This window comes from Homarus americanus, unplaced genomic scaffold, assembly GCF_018991925.1.
Source record: "Homarus americanus isolate GMGI-L3 unplaced genomic scaffold, GMGI_Hamer_2.0 scaffold40248, whole genome shotgun sequence".
In the NCBI taxonomy this organism is placed as follows: Eukaryota; Metazoa; Arthropoda; class Malacostraca; order Decapoda; family Nephropidae; genus Homarus; species Homarus americanus.
Window position 1 is genome coordinate 8349548 of NW_024712526.1, and position 21871 is coordinate 8371418.

The following is a 21871-nucleotide window of genomic DNA, read 5'->3' on the forward strand; positions in this document are numbered from 1 at the left end:
GGTAGCTAATTAAAATAATAGAGGAATATGAAAGTTTAAAATTGGCGGGGTAGTGAGGTATAACCCGTAAGGGACAGGTGGCGTTGTTGTCGCTTCAATCTCGGGCCGCAGTAAACACCAGACGGCAAGATGGTTCTGGAGAGCACGATTATATGGTAAGTTTGACCTCATTTACACAGTATTACAATACCCTCACACAGGGCATTTGTTCGAGTTGTCCATGACGTTCTGTTGTGCGTGGAGAGGTAATTAGAGTGGCGTGAATGACGTACTACACCAGGAAATAAAGCCATGATTAGGAACCATTGGTCGTGACGGGGCAGAATTGAACTGTCTCTCGGTAGACGTCAAATATTTTGTGTAATATTTTGGCACTTTTTATTCCTTATTTTGTATATTTTTGGTATTCTATGTGTATTAATTATTCAATTTATGTATTAGCGTAATTATTGTGCTGTATGAGTTAATAAATGGTGTACTTCGTACTGCATCAGTACTAAGCTATTTCCATGCATCCTGAACAAGGGGCACATTATACAGGATAGTCCTATGGGCGTTTTCGGAACTATCCAGATTGTATAGTAGTTTTATTTTGTATTTGAGAAATGCAGTTACGCATCTCTTTTTCATATTTTTCGTATATAGAGTAATTTTCATGATGTATACACTAATTTATCATTTAGAATTTTACATTACCTTATTGAAGAAAATTTTTTATATTTGGAAATATGCTGATATTCCTACAAATATTAGCAATATGATCTGATTTGTACACCTAGACTAAACTTTTTTCTTAACATCTGGTACTTAGTATATTAGGTTTGCATGCTAACCACACATTTTCAACTAGTCATTCAATTTTTCCTTTGTCCTAAACACTAATCTGCTTCCATCTGCAGCTTCCTGCTGATGCCATTTTATTTGATTACCTACAAATGCTTTCATATTGGTGCTACTATAACATGCAATCTACAAAGATATTGTTAGTATAACCTAACCTTACCTAAACTAAACATTTTGTAGACATCAAGCTATAGTAGCACCTTTATATTTTTGTATTTCCATAGTGTTTCTTCCTATGAATAATGGACATGTATCTGCCACAGCCATCCAATGCTATTTTTCCCTTTGAAGTGTTGTTGTCTGCATGACAGCACTTGCAGCCAGTGAATACAACCAGTTACTTCTACATTATATCATTAACCTTACAAGGACATTCTGGATTACCTGAAGAATCTCCACCCCAGCTTATAACATACAATTTAACCACCCAAACACTACTATATTTGGAGGGGATGAGATTAGGTTAATCTTTAGGCAAATTAAGCTTGGGTGGAGGTTCTTCAGGAAAAAAAAGTATTTTGTAATACACCTGTAGTATAAAATTTCTTGCTCTGTTACGGTCACTTATGATATCAGTACAGTACAAGTAATAAGTGTATTTTTCAAGTCTTTTGATGTTTTGTGATGACTTATTTTTATGATTTTTTTTTTCAGAATTAATTCCCACATGTTATTTTTGGTAAAGAATGTAGCTTTTAACATGTTCTCTCTCATTACAGTGTTGACAATAGTGAATATATGCGGAATGGGGATTATGTTCCCACGCGTCTTCAGGCCCAACAAGATGCGGTCAATACTATATGTCGTTTTAAACTACGTTCTAATCCAGAGAATAATGTTGGTCTCCTAACTTTAGCAAAGTAAGTTTGAAGATGCTTTATGGCAGTTTGGCCAGAATTGAGAGCAAACATACATTCCATTCACTCACTGTCACCCCTTCACTCCAAGTGCTGCAACAGCCTCACAATCCAATCCCACTCCTTTCTCCCTCTACCATTTACATGCATTGCTGCTGCTTTAATACCCATCCACTTCACTTTTAAATTTTTACTTCTTTTTAATAAATCTTTCACTTCCCATTCACTTCTGTCAGATGTCTTTCATTTCTGCATTTCCACATTTGTTGAGACTTTTATACCTGTGCTTGTGTTTCCAAATAGGATTCAAATGGTGGATAACACTCAGAAAAATACAATCACGGGATAAAACTAAAAAGAATGCATGTTTTGGATAAACTTTTAGGAAATACCGGTACTGTATGCTCATGAGAAGGAATTAAAATTTGAAATTAGATGCTTTTCCATCAGCAGAATGCACTTGTCCTTGTTTTTAAACTAAGAGTAGTGACAAATTCATTGTTGGACCTTGTAGCCATTTTGATCTTACTTATGTATGTTATTTTTATTTTTCTCTCTCTTGAAGTTTCCCTTGGTGCTGTCCTGTTTCAGTGTTAGGAAACTTGTTCAAAAGTAGATACATTACTAGATATAACAGAGATGAAAACTTAATCTTTTAGTCTAGCTGATGACCAGTGCTGTACTTAATGAAAGCTGTATTGTATCTCTAACCTAAACATGAAACTACACATTAATTTAGTCATTATATATTTTGCAGTACTGAGGTTCTCGCCACACTGACTACTGATGTTGGAAAGATTCTAACTCCGCTTCATAAAGTGCTACCAAATGGCACCATTAACCTGCTCACTGGTATCCGCATTGCTCATGTATGTAATTTTTATTGTATTTTCTTATGCTTTATGCTAAGGTGGTATGGACATATGAGAATGGGCAACAGCAGATTGGTAGAAAGAACATATGCTTCAGAGGTGGATGATAAGAGAGGGAAGGAAAGACCCCTAATTGGTGAGAAGATAAAGTTTGGAACTAGCTGACAATTTGTAAATTTTCTGTGACTTTTTGTTAAACTCTTGTGATTAACAGTATTGTGACATCCATAAGAGGTTGAGTTCTGTGGAGTCAGTTTAGAATTATGTTATATATGAGTAAGCTTTGGGAACTTAGTGATAGCTTTGGCTGTTATTTATGCCTTGTATACTGTAAACTACTCATCCCATCTCCAAGGGATTGAGTGTGTTTGTGAATTGGTGACCTTGAGAGTCCAGTGTTAAGGGATTAGTGATGGTCCATACATACAGTAAGTAATAGTTCTAGAGCTCGGTAAGATTATATTGCAGCCATTAGGTGTATAAACACTGCTGTTTAGATGTAAGAGTATAAAAGATGGACACAGCTGGGGGATCTGTTGTTAAAGACCATACAGAACACATCAAGTGAGGCGGCTAGAATGAATCAGGACATTTATTTTAACTAACAACAAACATTGTATACAGTATACAACAATTTGAAGATATGTTGCTGTCCAGTGTTCTCTCTTGGTGAAACGAGGATATTTAAAAAAGGTTTAACATGTTCATTTTTCTTTGTCCCCATTTTTTTCTTTGACTTAAACATTGGAGGATATAACAGTGATGCCATCTGTCCATCCAACAATTTTGAATTCTGCCTGATGATTTTCTATAGACATAATGGAATAAGTAGGATTTGGGTGTGAAAGTGTATTATGGTTCAGTACTGTATTTAGTGTAATGTTAGCAACAGTAATTTTGGTCTCATTACTGGGGTCAGCCATTCCTGATGGCCCTAGTGTATGTAGTGGATGGTTTGTTTTGTAAGTAATAGGTGGTTTCTCCCTCCTCAGTTGGCTCTGAAACACAGACAGAGTAAGAACCACAAGATGCGCATCGTGGCCTTTGTAGGCAGCCCAGTCGAAGTTGAGGAGAAGGAGATTGTCAAGGTGGCTAAGCGTCTCAAGAAGGAAAAGGTCAACATTGATATCATCAACTTTGGGGAGACAGTAAGTTCCTAAGCATTTTTTATTAAGATTTTCATAGAATTGATTTTATAGATAAACATTGTGGGGTTTTTGAATGAAGGTTAGTTATAACTTATAAGAATTTGTTGAAATGGGTACTTGGGAACTGTCTCACTGAATGTAAATCATTAAACAAAAAGGACAAACTACAGCTACTTCAAGTTATATAATAAATGCTTGCATAAATATATGTAAAACTTAGGTCAAGTTGATAATATTCCTCAAATTAGATTAATTGTAGTTTTACTCCAGAAGCAATTTCTCTGTACTAACTGATGAATTTATTTTTTTATTTGTTTATTTTTGGTACAGGACAGTAATCAGACACTGTTGGAGGCTATGGTCAGCACAATTAATGGCCGTGAGGGTGGCAGTTCTCATCTGGTGACTGTACCCCCATCACCACACCTTGCTGATGCCCTCCTGTCATCACCCATTGTGCAGGCGAGTACTTGCTGGAAGTCATGATTGCATTGTTTGCCACACCTCCCTGCTGTGAAAAGTTCTAATGTGATGGGGATGGCCATGATAGCATAACCTCTAGACCTCCCAATCATTGCATACATTTTTTATTTAAAAAAAAAATTTACCCTCTATTTCTCTTACCATCTCCCCATTCTCTTGTTTATATGTAGCTTTACTGTGGCTGCTCTACCTCTCAAGTTTAGTGTTCTTTCAGGAAGAGCATTTTTCCCTCGGGTGTTTTTGTTGGCATAAACAAAGGGTAACCTGTTGTGTTTAAGGTTGTGGTGACCTGTGGTGCATGCTTACCTCGCAAGTGAGCAGACCCGGGTTTGATCCCGGTCAGGGTGAAACTATGGGCAAGTTTCTTCATGCCATTTGCCTCTGTCCACCCAGCAGTAATTGGGAACCTGGATGTTAATGGTTAGCCAGTGCAGTTGACGATTTGTCCGGTCTTTCTTGACACTGGGTCATGCAACTCCTTATCTTAGGGTGTGGTTGTTGTGTTGGCGACAACTTGTACACCTTAAACAAATTCACTCCTAGGTGGCCCTTGGGCCGGCCATCCTCATTAACACGAGGGGCAACCATTATTATATAAGCAATAAAACAGTTCCCTCACCAGGCAACGTGTGCATGATAATCACATAACACTTGGTCACCTTTATGAAAACTTGGTCTCTGGCAAATTTTTCTACGTTAATGTAACATGCATAATAAGCTAAGTAACACATTATTACTTGAAAAAAATTAGGGGACAATATCCTAGCTATTACACTTTTACATGTATGATAATCTACTAATACTAACACAGTTATTACCTTAAGAAATAGGTGACTGTGACTGAAAATTAGTTGTAACTTTCATATTAGGTTTTGAACTAGTGCAAAACATGTTATTTATTTGTTGATGTGATGCTCTAATGTGAATTATCTGATGTCAAACTACTTACTGTGATTGACCTAAAGGAAATGTAGGTCATGTTAAATTTTATTCAAAAATGGTTTTATGATAATGCAACTTGAGACTCCAAATGTGAGTGACCAGTTAATATCACTTGATCACCTCCCTGAAGGAAATATGCAGGGAAATCAATGTTCTGTCAGGTGTGATCTCTTAATCCTTAATAGTTGAGTTTTTAGACTGGTGACACCAATGTTTATATAGAGGTGTACAGTCTGTACACCCACTGCAAAAAGTATCTTGACGGGGGGATCAGATGAATTTTAAAATGAATAATGCGACTCCTTTTGTCTCAGATTGGTTATCGAAATTTTTCGTCCATTGTTCCATAATGTTTAACACAAAATTGTAAAGATTTTTGGAGTGAGTGCACTATATTTTTGTTCTTTTTCATCTTATGCAGTATTTAATTAAGGTTAACATTGAAATGCAAATGACAAAGTTTTACATTTCACCAGGGTGAGGATGGAGGACCTGCTGCCAGCTTTGCTACAGGTGGAGGGTTTGAGTTTGGGGTTGATCCTAATGAGGATCCTGAATTAGCTCTGGTGAGTTTACTTTCTGATTCATATTATTATCATCTTATATTACATTACTGTACTGTCATTATTATAATATTGTTGATAGCTAATTTGATCAAGAGGAAAGGAATAAAATAAGGATTAGAGGAGTTAAAGTGTAATTAATATACTGTACTAAGAATTTTTAGAGATTAATGTGTTATAGGCAAAATTGTTGAATTTATTGTACATTGTTATTTCAGATTAAGTTATTGGCATCGTTTTGCTATTACTACTAATAAATTTCTTCCCAAAGGCCCTGCGTGTGTCCATGGAAGAACAGCGGCAGCGACAGCAGGAGGAAGAGCGACGTGTTGCCAAGGAATCTACCACGACTGCCACCCCCATGGAAACAACACCCAAGCCACCAACCACAACCCCTACACCCCAGACCCCAGCACAGCCAGAAGGTTAGGTCACAGTCATACCAAGTTCTTCTACATCACATTCAGATTGTGATATTATATACCTTTGTTACCTCTTAATACCTTTGTTTCATTAGTATTAGTTTGTTGTCTAACTACTTATTTATTATGCAAAAAATACATTGATAAAAATTGTTGATTTATATTATATGTATATGTTTTGTTGGGATATCTTGAAACATCAACGTAAAAACAAAGGGGGTCATTGTTGTGGATTACAATTTAAATGATTTTTATCACATTCCACTGTCTGTCCATACAGAAAACATTTGCACCAACTGAAGATGGCATATTAATCTGTGTTGTAAATTTTCAGCAGGCTCATGACCCAATACAGATTTAACATACCGGTACAAAAAAGTACAAAAAAAAACTATATTTTTCATCTCATAATTTTTGGTAGATGTATGTAATTTTCTTCATTCTTTTACTCATTTACATGCTCACACAATCCTACTTACAGAAGGTGCAAAAAAGTAAAATAGATAATTATCATAAGGTATAAAGTTTTATGGATCTATGGGTGAAGGTGTGTGGAGGTAGCAGGGTCCGTGGTGCAGCAAAACCCTTATAGTGATCCCTGCAAATCTAATATCTTTCTCAACATGATTATTTTCTCTGAACATTAGGTAATTAACTCTACTGTCTGGAAGTGGCTTGAATTTTCATTTGTATTTTAAAGCTGCTGGTCAATCTGAAGAGGAGATGCTGCAGCAGGCACTGGCCATGTCTCTGGAGGCTGGGGGCACGCCACAGACTGGTGGTGCTACTACTGGCAGCTCTACTGGAGCTACCACTGTCACAACTAGCACTACAGCTAGTGCTGGCAAGGGCAGTACCACAGGGGGTGGGTCATCTACAGCCATCCCAGATTTTTCTGCAATGACCGAGGAAGAACAGATTGCTTATGCAATGCAGATTTCCATGCAGGACTGCAGTAAGTTAAATTGAAAATAGGGTGTATTTGTGTTGCAGATGTTGAAAATTATAATCATGGTTAAACATTAGTACAGTACTATTATTTGTACCTGTGGAGAATTCATGTAATCATTATTGCTGATTAATTGCCATTTTCTCACATTTGTGTGCAATTTCAGACAACAAATAACAGTATGCATTTTTTAAATCAGATTTGTGCTTAGAAAACAGTGTCTTAAACATACACATATCTACATTTAGTCAGCAGCTCACACCATTTATCACCAAAAAGTTTTGCATAAAAGGAAATGAGATACCTTTGATATGCATTCATATTGCAGACTACAGTTGCCCATTATGAAGTAGAATTATTTAACCCTTAAGCCCCGGGTTAGGGTGCTGCTGGCAGTAACCCCCCTGTGGGTTAACTCAAGAAAAAATTCAACTTAAAAAAAATGTCGGGAAAATAGGCAGACGTTTTGGAACGTCACCCAGGGCGCACTAGTCAGACGTTCTGGAACTTTACCCGGGGCCTAAGGGTTAATATCCATAAAATTATTCTCAATTTTTTTTTTTATTATGAAAATTTGATGCATTTAAGTAGGATGTGCAGTTACATTAATCAATTTGCTATCCAAGTCCAGATGAAATATATTAGTGTTGTACCTGTATAGCATAATTACAATTTTTAATTGACTGTCACTTATGATGCACAATCAGGAACAAAAGTCCTGTCATCTCTTCTGCTGCTTCATGAACCCTGAGTCTTAATCTTGGGGTTTGTGAAGCAGCAGAACAGGTGATAAGACTTGTTTGCAACATTACATGATATACATTTTTGGAGGATTAAAGCTTAGTCACTGCTTCAAACCGTACACCACTTGACTTGATGTTGCAATTCAATAATATTGCAGAGCCAAAAGAGGAACCTATGGATGTGGATCCCCCAGCCTCAGCGACCAAGCCTTCAGAAAGTTCAAAGGTTTGTTATTAAACTCTATACTACAGGTTGGGTATTCTTTTCTGAAATGCTTGGGGTCTTAAGGGTCTTGGATTTGGGATATATTCGGATTTTGGAATACCTGTATCCTGTATGCAGAACCTGTATAATGTAGTAGATCACCCAGCAGGGATGGGGCCCAAGTCTATGGACAAAATTAATTTACATTTCATTTACAGCATATGGATACATATATTCTGCAGGTAGTTTTATGAAATATAATTTTAATCATTTTGGGTATGAAATATGTGCTAGGATGTAATTAAAGACCCAGAAAGGTAAGCGCTCACTACCGTCTGTTTGGCATTGCCGTGGCGCCTGACTCTGAGGCACTAAGCAGCCCGTGTCTTACATTTATTCATTACACATACATACTTACCCTAGTAAAAATTATGATATATGCCATATTCAGTGTATTATCTACCATAAATATAATGAAATAGACTTTCTGATTTCAGAGCATTTTGGACTTGGGAATTTTGATAAGGGATACCCAACCTGTACTACCCTTACCTGCTAGAGGAGCATATTGATTTGTGCTTGTCTGATCCAATCATATCAACTGTACTGTATTTCTGTTTCATCCAAGTTTGTTTACAGGAATACTGTACTGTATAAAGAAAGTATTTAGCAATTTAAGCAATAAATTTTGTAGGTTTCTTTCAACAGATCTTAGTGTGCAGTACAGTATCTACTGTACACAAGAATTCAAAATATTTGTAATATACAGTCTCCTCGACTTTCGACATACTTGACTTCGGACAACCCGGACATACGACCGTCGTAGTCGAAGAAAATATTTTTCAAATTACGTATTTTCTTGTACCGAAACGTTTTGGTCCTGAACGACAGCGTGGGCTGGGTCGCCTCGTAGTGTACAGCATCCACGCTCAGTTGGCCGTTGTTGTTGTCGTTAGTGATCGCGCTGTGTACTGACAAAATTTTCGTTTCCAATTCCCTTTAAAATGATTGGCAAACATAAAAGTGAGAGTTCTCATGGTGCTGAGAAGAAAAAGAGACAGTCAATTTCTTTTGAGATGTCAATTACTTTTGAGATGAAAATGAAAATAATGCAATATGAAAATGGAAATCGGTATCAACCATTTCACGCAACCTTGGCTTCTCTCACTTGACGATATCAACAATTTTGAAGGACAAGAAACAAATTCGTGAGGTAGTGAAAGGATCAGCACCTATAAAGGGAACAATAATAACGAAAAAAAAGACGGTCCTATTCATGAGATGGAAAAATTACTTTTCATGTGGATGGAAGATCAGCTGCAAAAGCGTGTACCCTTAAGTCTTCTAACCATACAGACTAAGGCAAGAAGCCTTTTCGAAGGCCTGAAAGAGCAGGCAGGAGATGAGTGCGACCAAAACTTTACAGGAAGTCGGGTGGTTCCAAAGGTTTAAGAACCGTTACAGTTTGCATAGTGTAAAGGTGAGTGGAGAGGCAGCAAGTGCTGATGTGGGAGCTGCCGAAGCTTTTAAGGACGAGCTATATCGTGTCATCGTGGAGGGAAATTATGTGCCTGAGCAAGTATTTAATGTGGATGAAACTGGCTTATTCTGGAAGCGCATGCCAGAACGGAAATACATCCACAAAGAGGTGAAAACCATGCCGGGATTCAAGGACCGAGTCACTTCTGTTTGGGGGGGGAATGTAGCTGGTTTCAAGGTAAAACCCTTTATGATATACCATTCAGAGAACCCAACGGCTTTTAAAAATGTCAGCAAGCACACTGCCAGTGTTTTATCGCAGTAATAAGAAAGCATGGATGATCCTAGCACTGTTTGAGGATTGGTTCCGGAGTTGTTTTATTCCACGAGCCAAGGAGTATTGTATGCAACAAGGCTGTTGCCTTCAAAATTTTATTAATTTTAGATAATGCTCCGGGACACCCACCACACCTGGACGACCTGCACCCTGATGTTAAGGTAGTCTACCTTCCACCTAACACTACCTCTATCATCCAACCCATGGATCAAGGTGCTATTGCTGCTTTTAAAGCATATTATTTACATACGTCCTTCACTCAGGCTGTTGCTGCTACTGAACGTGAGAAAACGCTCAGAATTTTGGAAGGACTACAACATTTTGCAATGTACAAAGAACATAGCTGCAGCATGGGATGAGGTTACAGGTCAATGCATGAATGGAATATGGAAGAAGGTCCTGAAAAGATTTGTGAACAGTTTCGAAGGATTTAATGAAGATGAAGCAATTTCTGAGATTACTAACAAGATAGTGCAGTTGGGTAAACAGCTGGAGTTAGAAATCGATAATGAAGATGCTGAGCAGGTGGTAGAAAGTGCAGCAAAAGAGCTAAGTAACGAGGATCTTATTGAACTGGAGGCACAGAAAATTGCAGAGGAAGAAGAGAGAGAAAATGTAAAAGAACCTGCACCCCCCATAAAGTTTTCAGTGAAACAAATGGCAGAGGCATTTGCTACTAATAATAAGGGGATGCAAATGTTTGAAGAAATGGATCAAAATGTTGAGCGTTTTGCAAAAGTTGACAGACTGAACCAAGATGCACTTGCTTGCTGCAGGGAGATTTACAACGAAAAGAAAAAGCAAACTGTGCAGTCTAAATTGGACATATATTTTAAGAAGTCCACCCACTGCTGTCTTCTCACGCTCCACTGCTGCTGCCTCTTCACTCCCTAAAGATGATCCAATACCTTCAACAAGCAAGTAAGTAAGCCTGTCTGAAGAAAGCGATATTGATGACCCTCCCAGCCCTCTCTCCTCCTCTGCTTCATCCAATTAATGTAGTCAACATGGTTAATTAAAACATTATTGAGGCCTTTAGTGCATTCAGCTGACTACATTAAAAATAAGTTCACAGTAACACTTTATTCATTTTTCATTATTGATTACTTTTACTGTACAGTACTGTATTTCATTTTAGAATTTCTATGTACATATTATTTTTCGCCTTTTCTACTTAAGACCAAATCGACTTACGACCTGGTCGTCGGGACGGAACCCTTTCATAAGTCGAGGAGAGACTGTAATTCAGAATACCTATAATATTTCTTTATGTATTTTATATGGGGCAGTTGTTATTACATGAACATAACTGAAATGTGCAGTTAGGTAATGCTAAAGTGTCCTTAACTCAATGAGTGGTTCACTGGCCTCTCACCATGGTGGTGGCCTGCCATTTACTGCAAAATATGTTTTATACTTTTCTATTTTTTTTCAATTACAGTGGGAGTTTACTGTATCATGTACAATATAAGGCTCATTACCCCCTTGTGCCAAGATTGAGTGGCAGGAGATATGGAAATATTAATTATTCATCTGCCTTTTTATGTCTGTAATATTTTTGGTTCATGAATACTGTATTATAATTTGGGCAAATAGAATGCACTGAAATTCTGTGTGGAGATGTAACCCAACATGTATTTAGATGAGTACAATGGCTGATAGCTTTCTCTAATAGTCAAGGTCATTATGGCCTGTTTTGTCTATGATGGTCATCTTATATATTTGTGTGTGGGGGATGAAAAATAGATTGATTAATGAGGTATCAATGAAATAATTATAGTCATATTAAAATGGCATCTTTCTTTTGTAGGTGAAAAAGGAGGAAGAGGAGCAAGATTTCTCGCAGGTGATGGCAGATCCTGCCTTCTTGCAGAGTGTGTTGCAGAATTTGCCTGGTGTTGACCCCCAGAGTCAGGTTGTGAAAGAGGCTGTTGGTTCACTTACCCAACAAGATAAGGATAAAGATAAGGATAAAGATAAGAAAAAGGAGGAGAAGAAGTAGGTATATTTGTCAGATATAAGCTCAAGCTGTTATTTGTTCTCTTATGTGGCTTGGATGAAAATCTGGAGCAACTTGTTCAGATGTAATATTGTAGTGTATCAATTGGGGTGTTTTTGCCAACAAGAACTGGATATGGTCAGCCACTGTCATTAACTTAAAGGTTACATGGAAGCTTTCAAGGGATGTACATGTACAGGGTTTTTTATGGATATTTAGGCAAAGGACTCAGACATAATTTGAAGAGACTGCAGCTAACATGTTGTAAATTTATAAGTAAAAAAAAAGTGGATAAACTCTGCAACTCTCTTTAGTGTCAAAATGAATACCTATGTGTTTAAAAGACTAACTCAGGTCAACATAATTTATTGTATTTTCAGATAAATTAATTGTTTTCCCAGAAAGTTTTAACTGTTCTCAGTCACTGTAACTCAGGGCAGGTCAATAAATTTTCTGTGGTCAATTAAAGGAAGAGTTTGTTAGAGACACAATGTTAACTGGTCCAAACACTAGTTGAATCAGTGGAATTTGCCAGCAACTGGTTCTTACTGAAAACCCTGCATGTAGAATTAGTTTTTCCCATGTGAATCATAGAAATACAGAGAAGCTGCAAATTTATACTTTAAGACCATTGCTGAAGTGAAAATAAATTTAATTCCCTATTAACTTATAATTATTCTAGCCTGGAGAAAGCTGAAAATTAAAACTTTGTTATAAGAAAATTTCACCTACAGGTACTGTACTTATAACCCAATGTGTAACTTGAGCTACTTCAGTAAATGTCTGCAAGTTCCTGTATTGTATGGAGTATTTTTGTTTTTGTTTTTTGTCAGCCATTTTTCTTTTATTCATCTATGAACTGCCGATATTAGAAAATAAATCTTGTACAAAGTGTGTCTTTCCACTGGACCTTATTTTAAGATACATGTATTCCTTGAAAGTGTATCCAGAGGGTGTTTATACATCATCATCATCATCATTGTTTTACAGCCATTTTTTTGCTTATGTGGGTTAGCCGCAGTTACCTAATAGTAGCCGTTCATGCTGCATGGTCTCTTGCAGTCTCTCTTGCCAGGTTCCTAACTACTCTGTATTTATACAGAAAATTAACCATCATGCCAATTACAAGAAAGGCTATCAATTATCCAGCTTGCTTCAGCAACAACTGATACAAGAGGTCCCCGACTTACGAACGCCCGCAGATACAAATGGGGTTAAACTTGAAATTTACAGTACAGGGTATTTTATTTACCTGATGACTTATTTTTTACTTTCATATACTGCATTTTGTCATTCTATTGTTTCTTTTGTCTTAAGTGATTTTAGGTGCATATAAGGATTAAGGGTATGATATAGTGGGATTTTAAACATTGTTTTGTAGTAGGCAGCTATCAAACAGGGAGGTACTACCACCTGGGAAGATATTGGAAGAATATGTGTTGACTAATAGTAAACCCTGCTGCCATATGGCATCAAAAAAATTGTGACCAAGTCCCAGGTTGCTGATCTGACTACCTCATTTACACACAATTGTAGGGTCTCAATTGTTTCTCTTAGTATTGACAACACAACATACAGTACATACTGTATATAGTTTCTCACTCTTGATTTATTTTTCAATATTTGTATTTATTTATGGTTATTTTTATTTTTATTGATTGTTTTATTAATTATTGCTATTATGATTATTATTATAATATTAATGTACACCACGAAGATGCCGGAAAACCAGCTTTTTGAAGCGAAACAGATTGTAAGAGTATGGAAACACAGAAGGCAGAGCATTCCACAGTTTGGCTGTGTGAGGAAAGAAGGATGTACAGCACTATAACGGGTTAAAATATATTTTAGTGTGACCAACATCCACACAGAAATGGTGGACACCGCAGGTAAGACAAGTGTTACAAGCCCACGGTCTTGCCAGCGGTACACAGGATGCCAAATCTACCGAACATTGCCTGTTAAAGTACCTGTAAAAGAGAGAGTGAAGCAACATTGCAGCAAAGAGAAAGGGAAGAGATTATCAACTAAAGGAGTAGAGTTGTAAAGACGAAATGTCTTCGATTCCACTGTATCTAACAGTTGGACAGAAGAGGAGCCACCCCAGATATAAGAGCAGTACTCCCAAGTTAGGACGAATGAATCCCTTATATACTTGAAGCAACTGCTCAGGAGTGAAGTAGCTACGGCATCTGTACAGCTTTCCCAGCTTTCGGGAGGCAGCTTGAGCAATGTTGTGGTTGTGTGGCTTCCATGACATAGAGGAAATGGTGAGGCCTAGCAAATCTATTTTAGAATTTGGCAGAATGATTGCATCCTGAAATATCAGCCTTGTTTATCTGCTTGGGATCTGAACTACAGAGCATTGCACCGCTATGCTAGTTCATTATTTATATAAAGATTGGGCATGCCATTTCTTTTTCCCAGATATTGGCATACCAAGTGTGATTATATTGTGGGGTACTGGATGTTTGGGTTCACTCAGGATGGGATGGAGAAAGGAAACTCACGATGTGCTCTCTGTATACATGTTGTATTGGATGTACAATGCAGCTTGGTGCTGGGAAGTGGCAGCGTGGTTACAAGCGTGATGTAGAGAGGGCTGGTTGGTGAGGGTGCTCAGAGGAGGACAGCTTGTGGGTCGCCATGCTCGCCGGCGGGAGCGAGGGCCACCAGGCAGCAGCGGAGGAGGTGGTGTTGCTTGCTGCAGCTGTAGCTAGAAGGAGAGAGGTCACCACGAGGTCAGGTCTTTTATAACGGAGGTAGGCGTGGGTAGATAGTTGACCCCCGCTCCGTGGGCGGCGCTGGTTGACCTAGACCACGAGGCATACACGGGGGGAATTCGCGGGGTCGGCTACTCAGCGACAAACAGCGTTTGTAGGGGAGAAATCCACTCCAATATCTACACCCCCCACCAGCACTAAGTAATAACTAAGCTATTAATAATTGCTGCATTAACTATCGAAATAAGTGATATAATTAAGAACTATAGTTTTATCACATTCGTTTCTTGATTACAATTTGAAATAACGAATAAAAAAGATAATAAGGAATAGAGACGAACAAATTTATAATACTGTAGTTAGCGCTATGTTTTATTCCATTTTCTTTAAATATATAAATACAGTAATGTTAAAAATATACCTCAAATACAACTTTCAACTCAATCATTTTTTAAATTTCTTTTGAACGTAGACGATATAAATCCAACTGAATTTTATTAGAAATACCTTATAATAGTTGGGATATCGTATGATTAGCTAACCAGAATTGTGTTGCTAAGAAAATAAATACTGTATTGCATTTTCATATACCAGTAAACGCGAATAATTCAAATCTGACCAAGTGGTATTATTTTAGAATTATTAAGTTAGAATAAATGCTGTAGGTTGGACGAGGTTCATGCTGTCTGGTGTCATAGCGAATAAAATAAATAGGTCAGGAGTTGTAACGAGAACAATTACCAACACTGTACTACGTAACTACAGCAGCGCCATCTGTGGACATCATGTTATACTATGTGGCAGTGACCCAACCTTCCCGTCTTGCTATGATCCTCAGGTCGGCAGATTCAAAACAAACTTGTAAACAATTACCTGTGAAGTTTCTAGTGTTGAGTGAGAGTAAATTACCCGACTTACCCCCGTTTCCTCCAGTCTCTGTCCGTGTGTGACGTGTAAACCGCCTGAGTGTGAGGAACAGGAGTGAACTAGTGTGATATTCGTGTGTAAACTAGTAACTTGGGGTAATTATGGGCGTGTGGACGATAAGCTCTACTTCCAGGAGGGACGCCGAGATGTGTCACTGACTGGGGAGGTGAGTACAGTACTACCTGTTGTCTTGGTTATGAAAACGGTCTTGAGAAAGGTGTGTCTAAGGGTAATGGATTGTTTTCATTCAGAAATTTCTATAACATGTTTACCTTTATGCAAGGAAATGAAATCGCGTGCCATATTAAGGAAGATGTATTGTATTATTACATGTTGTAGAAGGTATAAGGGTTTGTTCCAGCTAAAAACAAACAATTCAATGATTTTTTCCATGGTCAAATTATCGTTTCAGTCATCCACCTATTTAGAAGTTGTTCAAAACCACCAGAAAAACATAATTTCAACCACACCTAACGTAACAACCTGACCTAACCTAACTTAAACTAACCTAACCTAAACTTAAAATCCTAAAATTTGCTGGATGACCGAAATGATAAGAATGCCTTTTTCATCCTTTGAATTGCCAGAGGCATAGAGGCACATGACTTCCCATTTCTGAAAGAAAAATCAATGTAATTTTTCCTTTCCTCAGCTGAATTTGCATTCTATACATTAAAAAACGGTTAACGTGTCGATTAATGCTGCCAACGATTCTAGCAAGAACCTAATGGTTTTTCACTAATTTTTGTTGTTAATTGCAAGTGACAGTGCTCTCTTTTGGGGAAGTGTTTCTTTTTTATGATTTATACTACTGTATAATACCGCATTTAGTTGTCGGCGAGCCATGGGAGGGGGAGTGCGTACTGCATGGGTCGTCTGAATCGCATTACCATGCTATATAATACATGACCCAACTCTGGAAAAATAGCTTTTCCCCAATAGGGGAATATGTTATGTTAGCTTAAATAAGGAGAGGTTAAATACTGACAACATTATATAACCACTCGGGGCCCTACTAGGGGGGTTAGGTCAGGCTAATGATTGACCATGATTGAAAAACATTAGTTTTTTTTCCAGAAAAAAAAAAACTATCTCCACTAAAAAACAGCAAAATTCATGCAGGATTTTTTATTTTTGTATTTATGTTTTTGGGCGATATTGCTTGCAGCACTTAAGTAAACGTTTACCTGAAAATTTTTGTGAAAATCCACTTTTAATATTTTATTTGCCTCATGCCAGACGATTTATTTGGCACAGAGGGGACCTGTACGCAAGTGGTTAAAAAGAAAAAAAAATAGTACTGTACTAAGTAATTATTAAAGAAGTGGCTACCTAGCCGTGAATTCCAGGCTGGGTGGACTAACCTAATCTAACCTAACCAAAACCTGCAGTCTGCCTGGCTGGGAATTCCTGGCTAAGTAGCCACATCCAGTTAAGGTGGTGACCCTACAACACAATTAACATTATCACAATTATTTCTAAAATAGCATAAAACAAAACGGTATCACAAATCAGCTAGAAAATTGAGAAATTAATATTTCATTAAAATTTGGTTTGAAATGAAGTCGACGAACTGTTATTAAGCATCACTTGTGTTTTGTTGAACTATCTTAAGAATTATTGTAGCTAGCTATGTAGTTGCCAGTGATAACACACTTTGTCAGTGTGTAATAACTAATGTTTTGGTACATCGTTATCGTTACTTTTAATGAATTTTGTCTTTTCAATGCAGTACTGTATTCAGTATTACTTTTGTTCAACATATTGTGATCAAAATATTTCGCTATACTGTATACAGTAATAAAACAAGAGGAAGAGCTTGCATAGCTGAGTATCCTGCTTTCACAAGATTTATATTATGTTTATGATATTTATATCAAGTTGGTTTTATTCTGTGTGAGGCTTTGGTTTAAACTGTTATCGTATATCTGTAAATACTATTAACAGTATGAGATACAAATACAGAAATCTATTTTTATTAACCCAACAACATCATCACAGCAAATAACAATGCCAGTATTTTTTTTTTTTTTTACGGAATTAGCCCACCCGGCACAGGTCAAACGACCCACAACGGAGCCTGGGGGGCGAAAAAAAAAGAACGGAAAGAAATTGAAAATATAGAAAAAAAGGTTATACTGTATTAATCTACACCACGAAGATGCCGGAAAACCTAACGTCTCCAGTAGTCTTTAATGTAATACAATACAGTACACTGTAATCTTCAAGAAACTATACTGTACATTACTTAACCTTCACATCTAATTATTTTTTCTAAAAAATAACTGAGACAGATGCACAAGGAACTAGAAAACTACTGGGTAAAAATATACTAGAAATGATATTAATAATGTTTAGAATTAATTAACGATATTAGCTGTATTATACATTTAGCCGGGGTGCCTGGCTACGCAAACTGTTATGTTAAATAGCTGGGACACTTAGCTATGCAGCCACTTAAAAAAATAAAAGTCAAGTTTTTTAAATGCTATTTTTAAATGATGGCTAGCAGGCTTCTACATTAAGCCATTTATTCATTCAACCTAACCTAACATAATGATCTTAAAATGATTTTGAGTTGAGTTAGGTACTGTAGGTTGGGTTTGGTTGGTTTGAAGTATTATTGAGGAAAGAATTTTTAATTAATTTATGCAGTATGATATACAGTATTTGGTTTTTAATAAGAAAGGACTTTGTTATCACTTGAGAAAAATCTGCAAATCAAATTTTAGTTCTGGTTAATTCTTAAACTCTGGGAGGTATAACACATATTTCTATTCATTGTACAGGTTGAGGCTCCCATATACGGCATTCTAACATACGGCAACTCCCCAAAACAGCACCGTTTTCTGAAATTCCTTTTACCGGCATACCTTCTAAAGAACGGTGCAGTCAGATGGTAACGTGAACGAAAATTCAACAACCCGGCAAGCCTGCCATCGAGCGGCAGTGTCTTGTAGTTTCACAGGCTGGCTGCTAATGTTATGGTGGCATGCCAAAGACTCCCGCCATTAAGTTCATTTGTTTGAATTCACAGCTGAGGGTGGTGGTGTGCTTATTTAAGTGTTAGTTTTATTCTACCCTTAATGAACTGCACCACGGCTCCCAAATGTGTGTTTCTATAAAGTTACAGGTATACCGTGTACAATATTAGTACTGTAACTTGTTACAGGTACATAAGAAATATAACCATCTAGATACAGTAACAGGAATTTCCTTTGTCCGGCTCAGATCTTGGCCCATGGTTGCTAGATATGGGAGCTTCAACCTGTACAATATACAATATATGTACTGGTATATTATTTTTTTCCTCTGGCTGGGGGCAGTATTATTTATTCACCCCTGATCTTCAAGGTTTGTGAGCAGATTTCCTGGTGTTTATGATGTCACCGCCTTGATTTGAATATACATTAGATGAAGTGATTAAATGGCTAAACCATTACTGTACTGTATTTTGGTTCTCGGCTGTTTTATTTCCTTTGAAACTACTGCCAGTACTGTACAGTACTTCATTTGTTTTAAATTACTGTATTTATATTTGATGTATACAGTAAGTCTGCGCTTAACGTCGTCCCGCTTAACGTTGTTTCGGTATTACGTCATTAAACTTTAGAGACCAAAAATTCGTTTAACGTCCCGGTGATCAGATACTACGTTGTTTTGCATCGTCACAGACTACATTTTACGGTGCGTCACCTGCTCTCGGCTTGGCGCAGAGTCTCATTGACTCACCACCTGCCTTCCTCCGCTTTCACCCTCCTCCGCTCCCGCCATACTCCTCCCCTCCCGCCATCCGTTTCCTCTGCTTCACTACCCACCACACACTCGCTCTACCACCTCCACCCATCGGTAAGTACCAATACAAACTTAGAAGTTGTATACGTATGTATTATTTTCTTTAGAAATGGTAATGATTTTTGTATATGTAATGTATTTCATGGGGCAAAGGGAGGCTCAGTAACGTTACTCACGTATTTTATCTATTTCTTATGGGGAAAATTGATCCGCTTAACGTTGTTTCGTATATTTCGCATTTTTAGGAATGTAACCCCGACATTAAGCGAGGATTTACTGTATTACTGTACAGTAAAGTAATACAGTATTATTATTATTATTTTTTTGGCAAGTGTTTGCTGTAGCTTTGGTGTCCCTCACGCTGCTTCTTAATATGATAGTAAAAATATAATTAAAGATTGTGGGTGTTACATTTCTACAAAATAAGTAAACTTACAAAAGGATGAACCTAACTTATCTTATATAACTGTACTGAACTTCCTTAAATTTTGCATTACATTCCAGTTATTGAGGAGCTTGCTGTATTGCTATAGTTTGTGCAGTAGTTTTTTGTTCTTTGCAGCTTCACTGTAAAGGAACTCTCCTCCTTTTAACAGTCTGCACGTGGTAGTACGACTAAAACATGAGTGTTACAGTGATCTCACCCCACCCCTGTGATATGTACAGTCTCGTTCAAGATTCTTCGAACACTGCTGGAGACAGCTGGCAACTCAAGGCCGTTTGCTTACAATAGTACAGTACGTAGTAAAAATTATGAATAAATGTAAAAATGATCGGTGATTGGTTACTTAGTTCCCTGTTGCTTAATTTAATGGTTGGGTTTTGTTGTTTCATTATCATATTATACTACGTACTATAGTAAACAAGCAGCCTTGAGTTGCCAGCTGTCTCCAGCAGTGTTTGAAGAATCTTGAACGAGACTGTACCATAATGGAGCAGTCATTTTTTGCCCTCAAGCATCAGTAGACCTGATGGCAAGTTGGCATGGTGGGTAACACTGGCTGGTGTGTTATTACATGTATATTAGATGCCCCTCACAAGATGTGATGAAGACAGCACAGCAATAAGTGTTCTACTACAATTTTAGGAAGATATTGTTTCAAGCCATTTTTTTTTTCAGTAGAGCTTTAGTGGCAGAGTTAATTATTTTCCCATTTTGTGGAACTGGAACCCAGCATTCCTTTCCTAGGTTTTCATTTTAAATGGGTGGAATAAGTAATGCCATGCTGTGAACATATTGTTAACAAATCTGCTTGTTTTAATTCAATTAGCTACTGTATACAGTAACAAAGAGTACTGTACTCGTATTGCTGTCAAGTAAGGGCTTGTTATATGTACAGTAATTTATAAAAAAATTTCTTGAGTGATTGGTAAAGCCTTTTTTATCAAATGCACACTAGTTGTTTCATATTGTACAGTATTCTTTTACTGAATTTTCTTACCAGAATACAATATTTGAAGTTTCTTTCCATAATTTTCCAATAATTCACCAGTTACTGTACTGTACATATCTCAGGCAAATATTTCAATATTACATAAAAATCAAAGAGTGTATCTGTCATCATAGCAGTGTTGAGAGCACATTACAGTAAAAGTGAACATATACTCTTGCATAAGCTTTAGTTGAAGGCAGTAGGTATGTGCCTCTGACGAATTAAGAAATTATCACCGAACTACATCTCTTCCTTTATTTTATTTTCATTGATTTTAATTATTTTTTATACTTAACCCCAGTGGTCCCATAAAAATATACACTGTAGCTATATAAATGATTTTTTTTTTTTTTTAAGCTGAGGAGGGCAGATCTGACAGTGGTCTGTGGAGTTTGGTGCTTAGGTAGTGGCATTGAATATTTTTTGTGTGTGGGAATCCAACCTTTTTCTTTACACTATTTATTTCTTAAACATTCTCAGTTTATTGATTTGAAGAGTAAAATTTTGCATCAGTGACAATGAAGTGATAAAATAATTCTCTGGGATTTTGGAAACTCTCCTTAAAGATTTACTCAGCAAGACAAACAACATAGTGTAGGAATGTAGGTGGGATACTGGAAAACAAATCTTGCTGTACATAATGATTCTCTGCAGCTACTGTAATACCTGTATTCTTTAATTATTACCATAGCACCCTGTAAGGCTGCATCATTTAAAAAAGCATTTATTGGCAGGATCAGATAGTATTTATATTATAGTAGGGTATAGCTATAGTACTGTAGAGCATATAAGATATTGCGTATTCATGTCATGCTGTTATTGCCACTCATGTCAGCATCATCTTCATGTACCTGTATTATGTACGTTCCCATGTCTCTGGTCGGCTCTGCACCTTTGCTTTCAGTTTGTCTGTTTACCATTGCTTCTTGTAATGTACTAGTAGCTCTAATTAGTTTACTAATTAGTTACAGGTATATGCATTCCCTTTTCTCTAGAATACAGGACCAAAACTCAACTTGATATATTTTTATTTGCTTAATACAGTACAATACAGTATAATCAAACAAAGAAAAGTAATTGACGGGTGGCAACGTTTTAGGTACCGTCATGTACTGTACAGTCACCCAAAAAAGTCCTGTCGCGAACCATGA

At 37.1% G+C, this 21871-nt stretch overlaps 2 protein-coding genes across 3 annotated transcripts in view; both read left to right on the forward strand.

Moving 5' to 3' along the window:
• The first annotated feature begins 78 nt into the window (after positions 1 to 78).
• Positions 79 to 12733, forward strand: LOC121862139 (26S proteasome non-ATPase regulatory subunit 4-like). Of its 2 annotated transcripts, none has more exons than XM_042360167.1 (10): positions 79 to 155; positions 1563 to 1703; positions 2458 to 2569; positions 3565 to 3720; positions 4045 to 4182; positions 5622 to 5711; positions 5980 to 6133; positions 6831 to 7085; positions 7981 to 8048; positions 11654 to 12733. In XM_042360167.1, the coding sequence occupies exons 1-10, from the start codon at positions 130 to 132 to the stop codon at positions 11843 to 11845; spliced, it is 1332 nt and encodes a 443-aa protein (XP_042216101.1). In that variant the 5' UTR covers positions 79 to 129; the 3' UTR covers positions 11846 to 12733. The 2 variants fall into 2 exon arrangements, with proteins under 2 accessions (XP_042216101.1, XP_042216112.1); XM_042360178.1 differs by having other exon boundaries at positions 4051 to 4182.
• A 2372-nt stretch (positions 12734 to 15105) lies between these two features.
• The window catches only part of LOC121863603 (serine-rich adhesin for platelets-like), a 189137-nt gene continuing 182371 nt past the window's right edge, over positions 15106 to 21871 (forward strand). The window contains exon 1 of the mRNA XM_042362334.1: positions 15106 to 15658. The gene's annotated coding sequence lies outside the window, so the exon portion shown is untranslated. The remainder of the gene's footprint in view (positions 15659 to 21871) is intronic.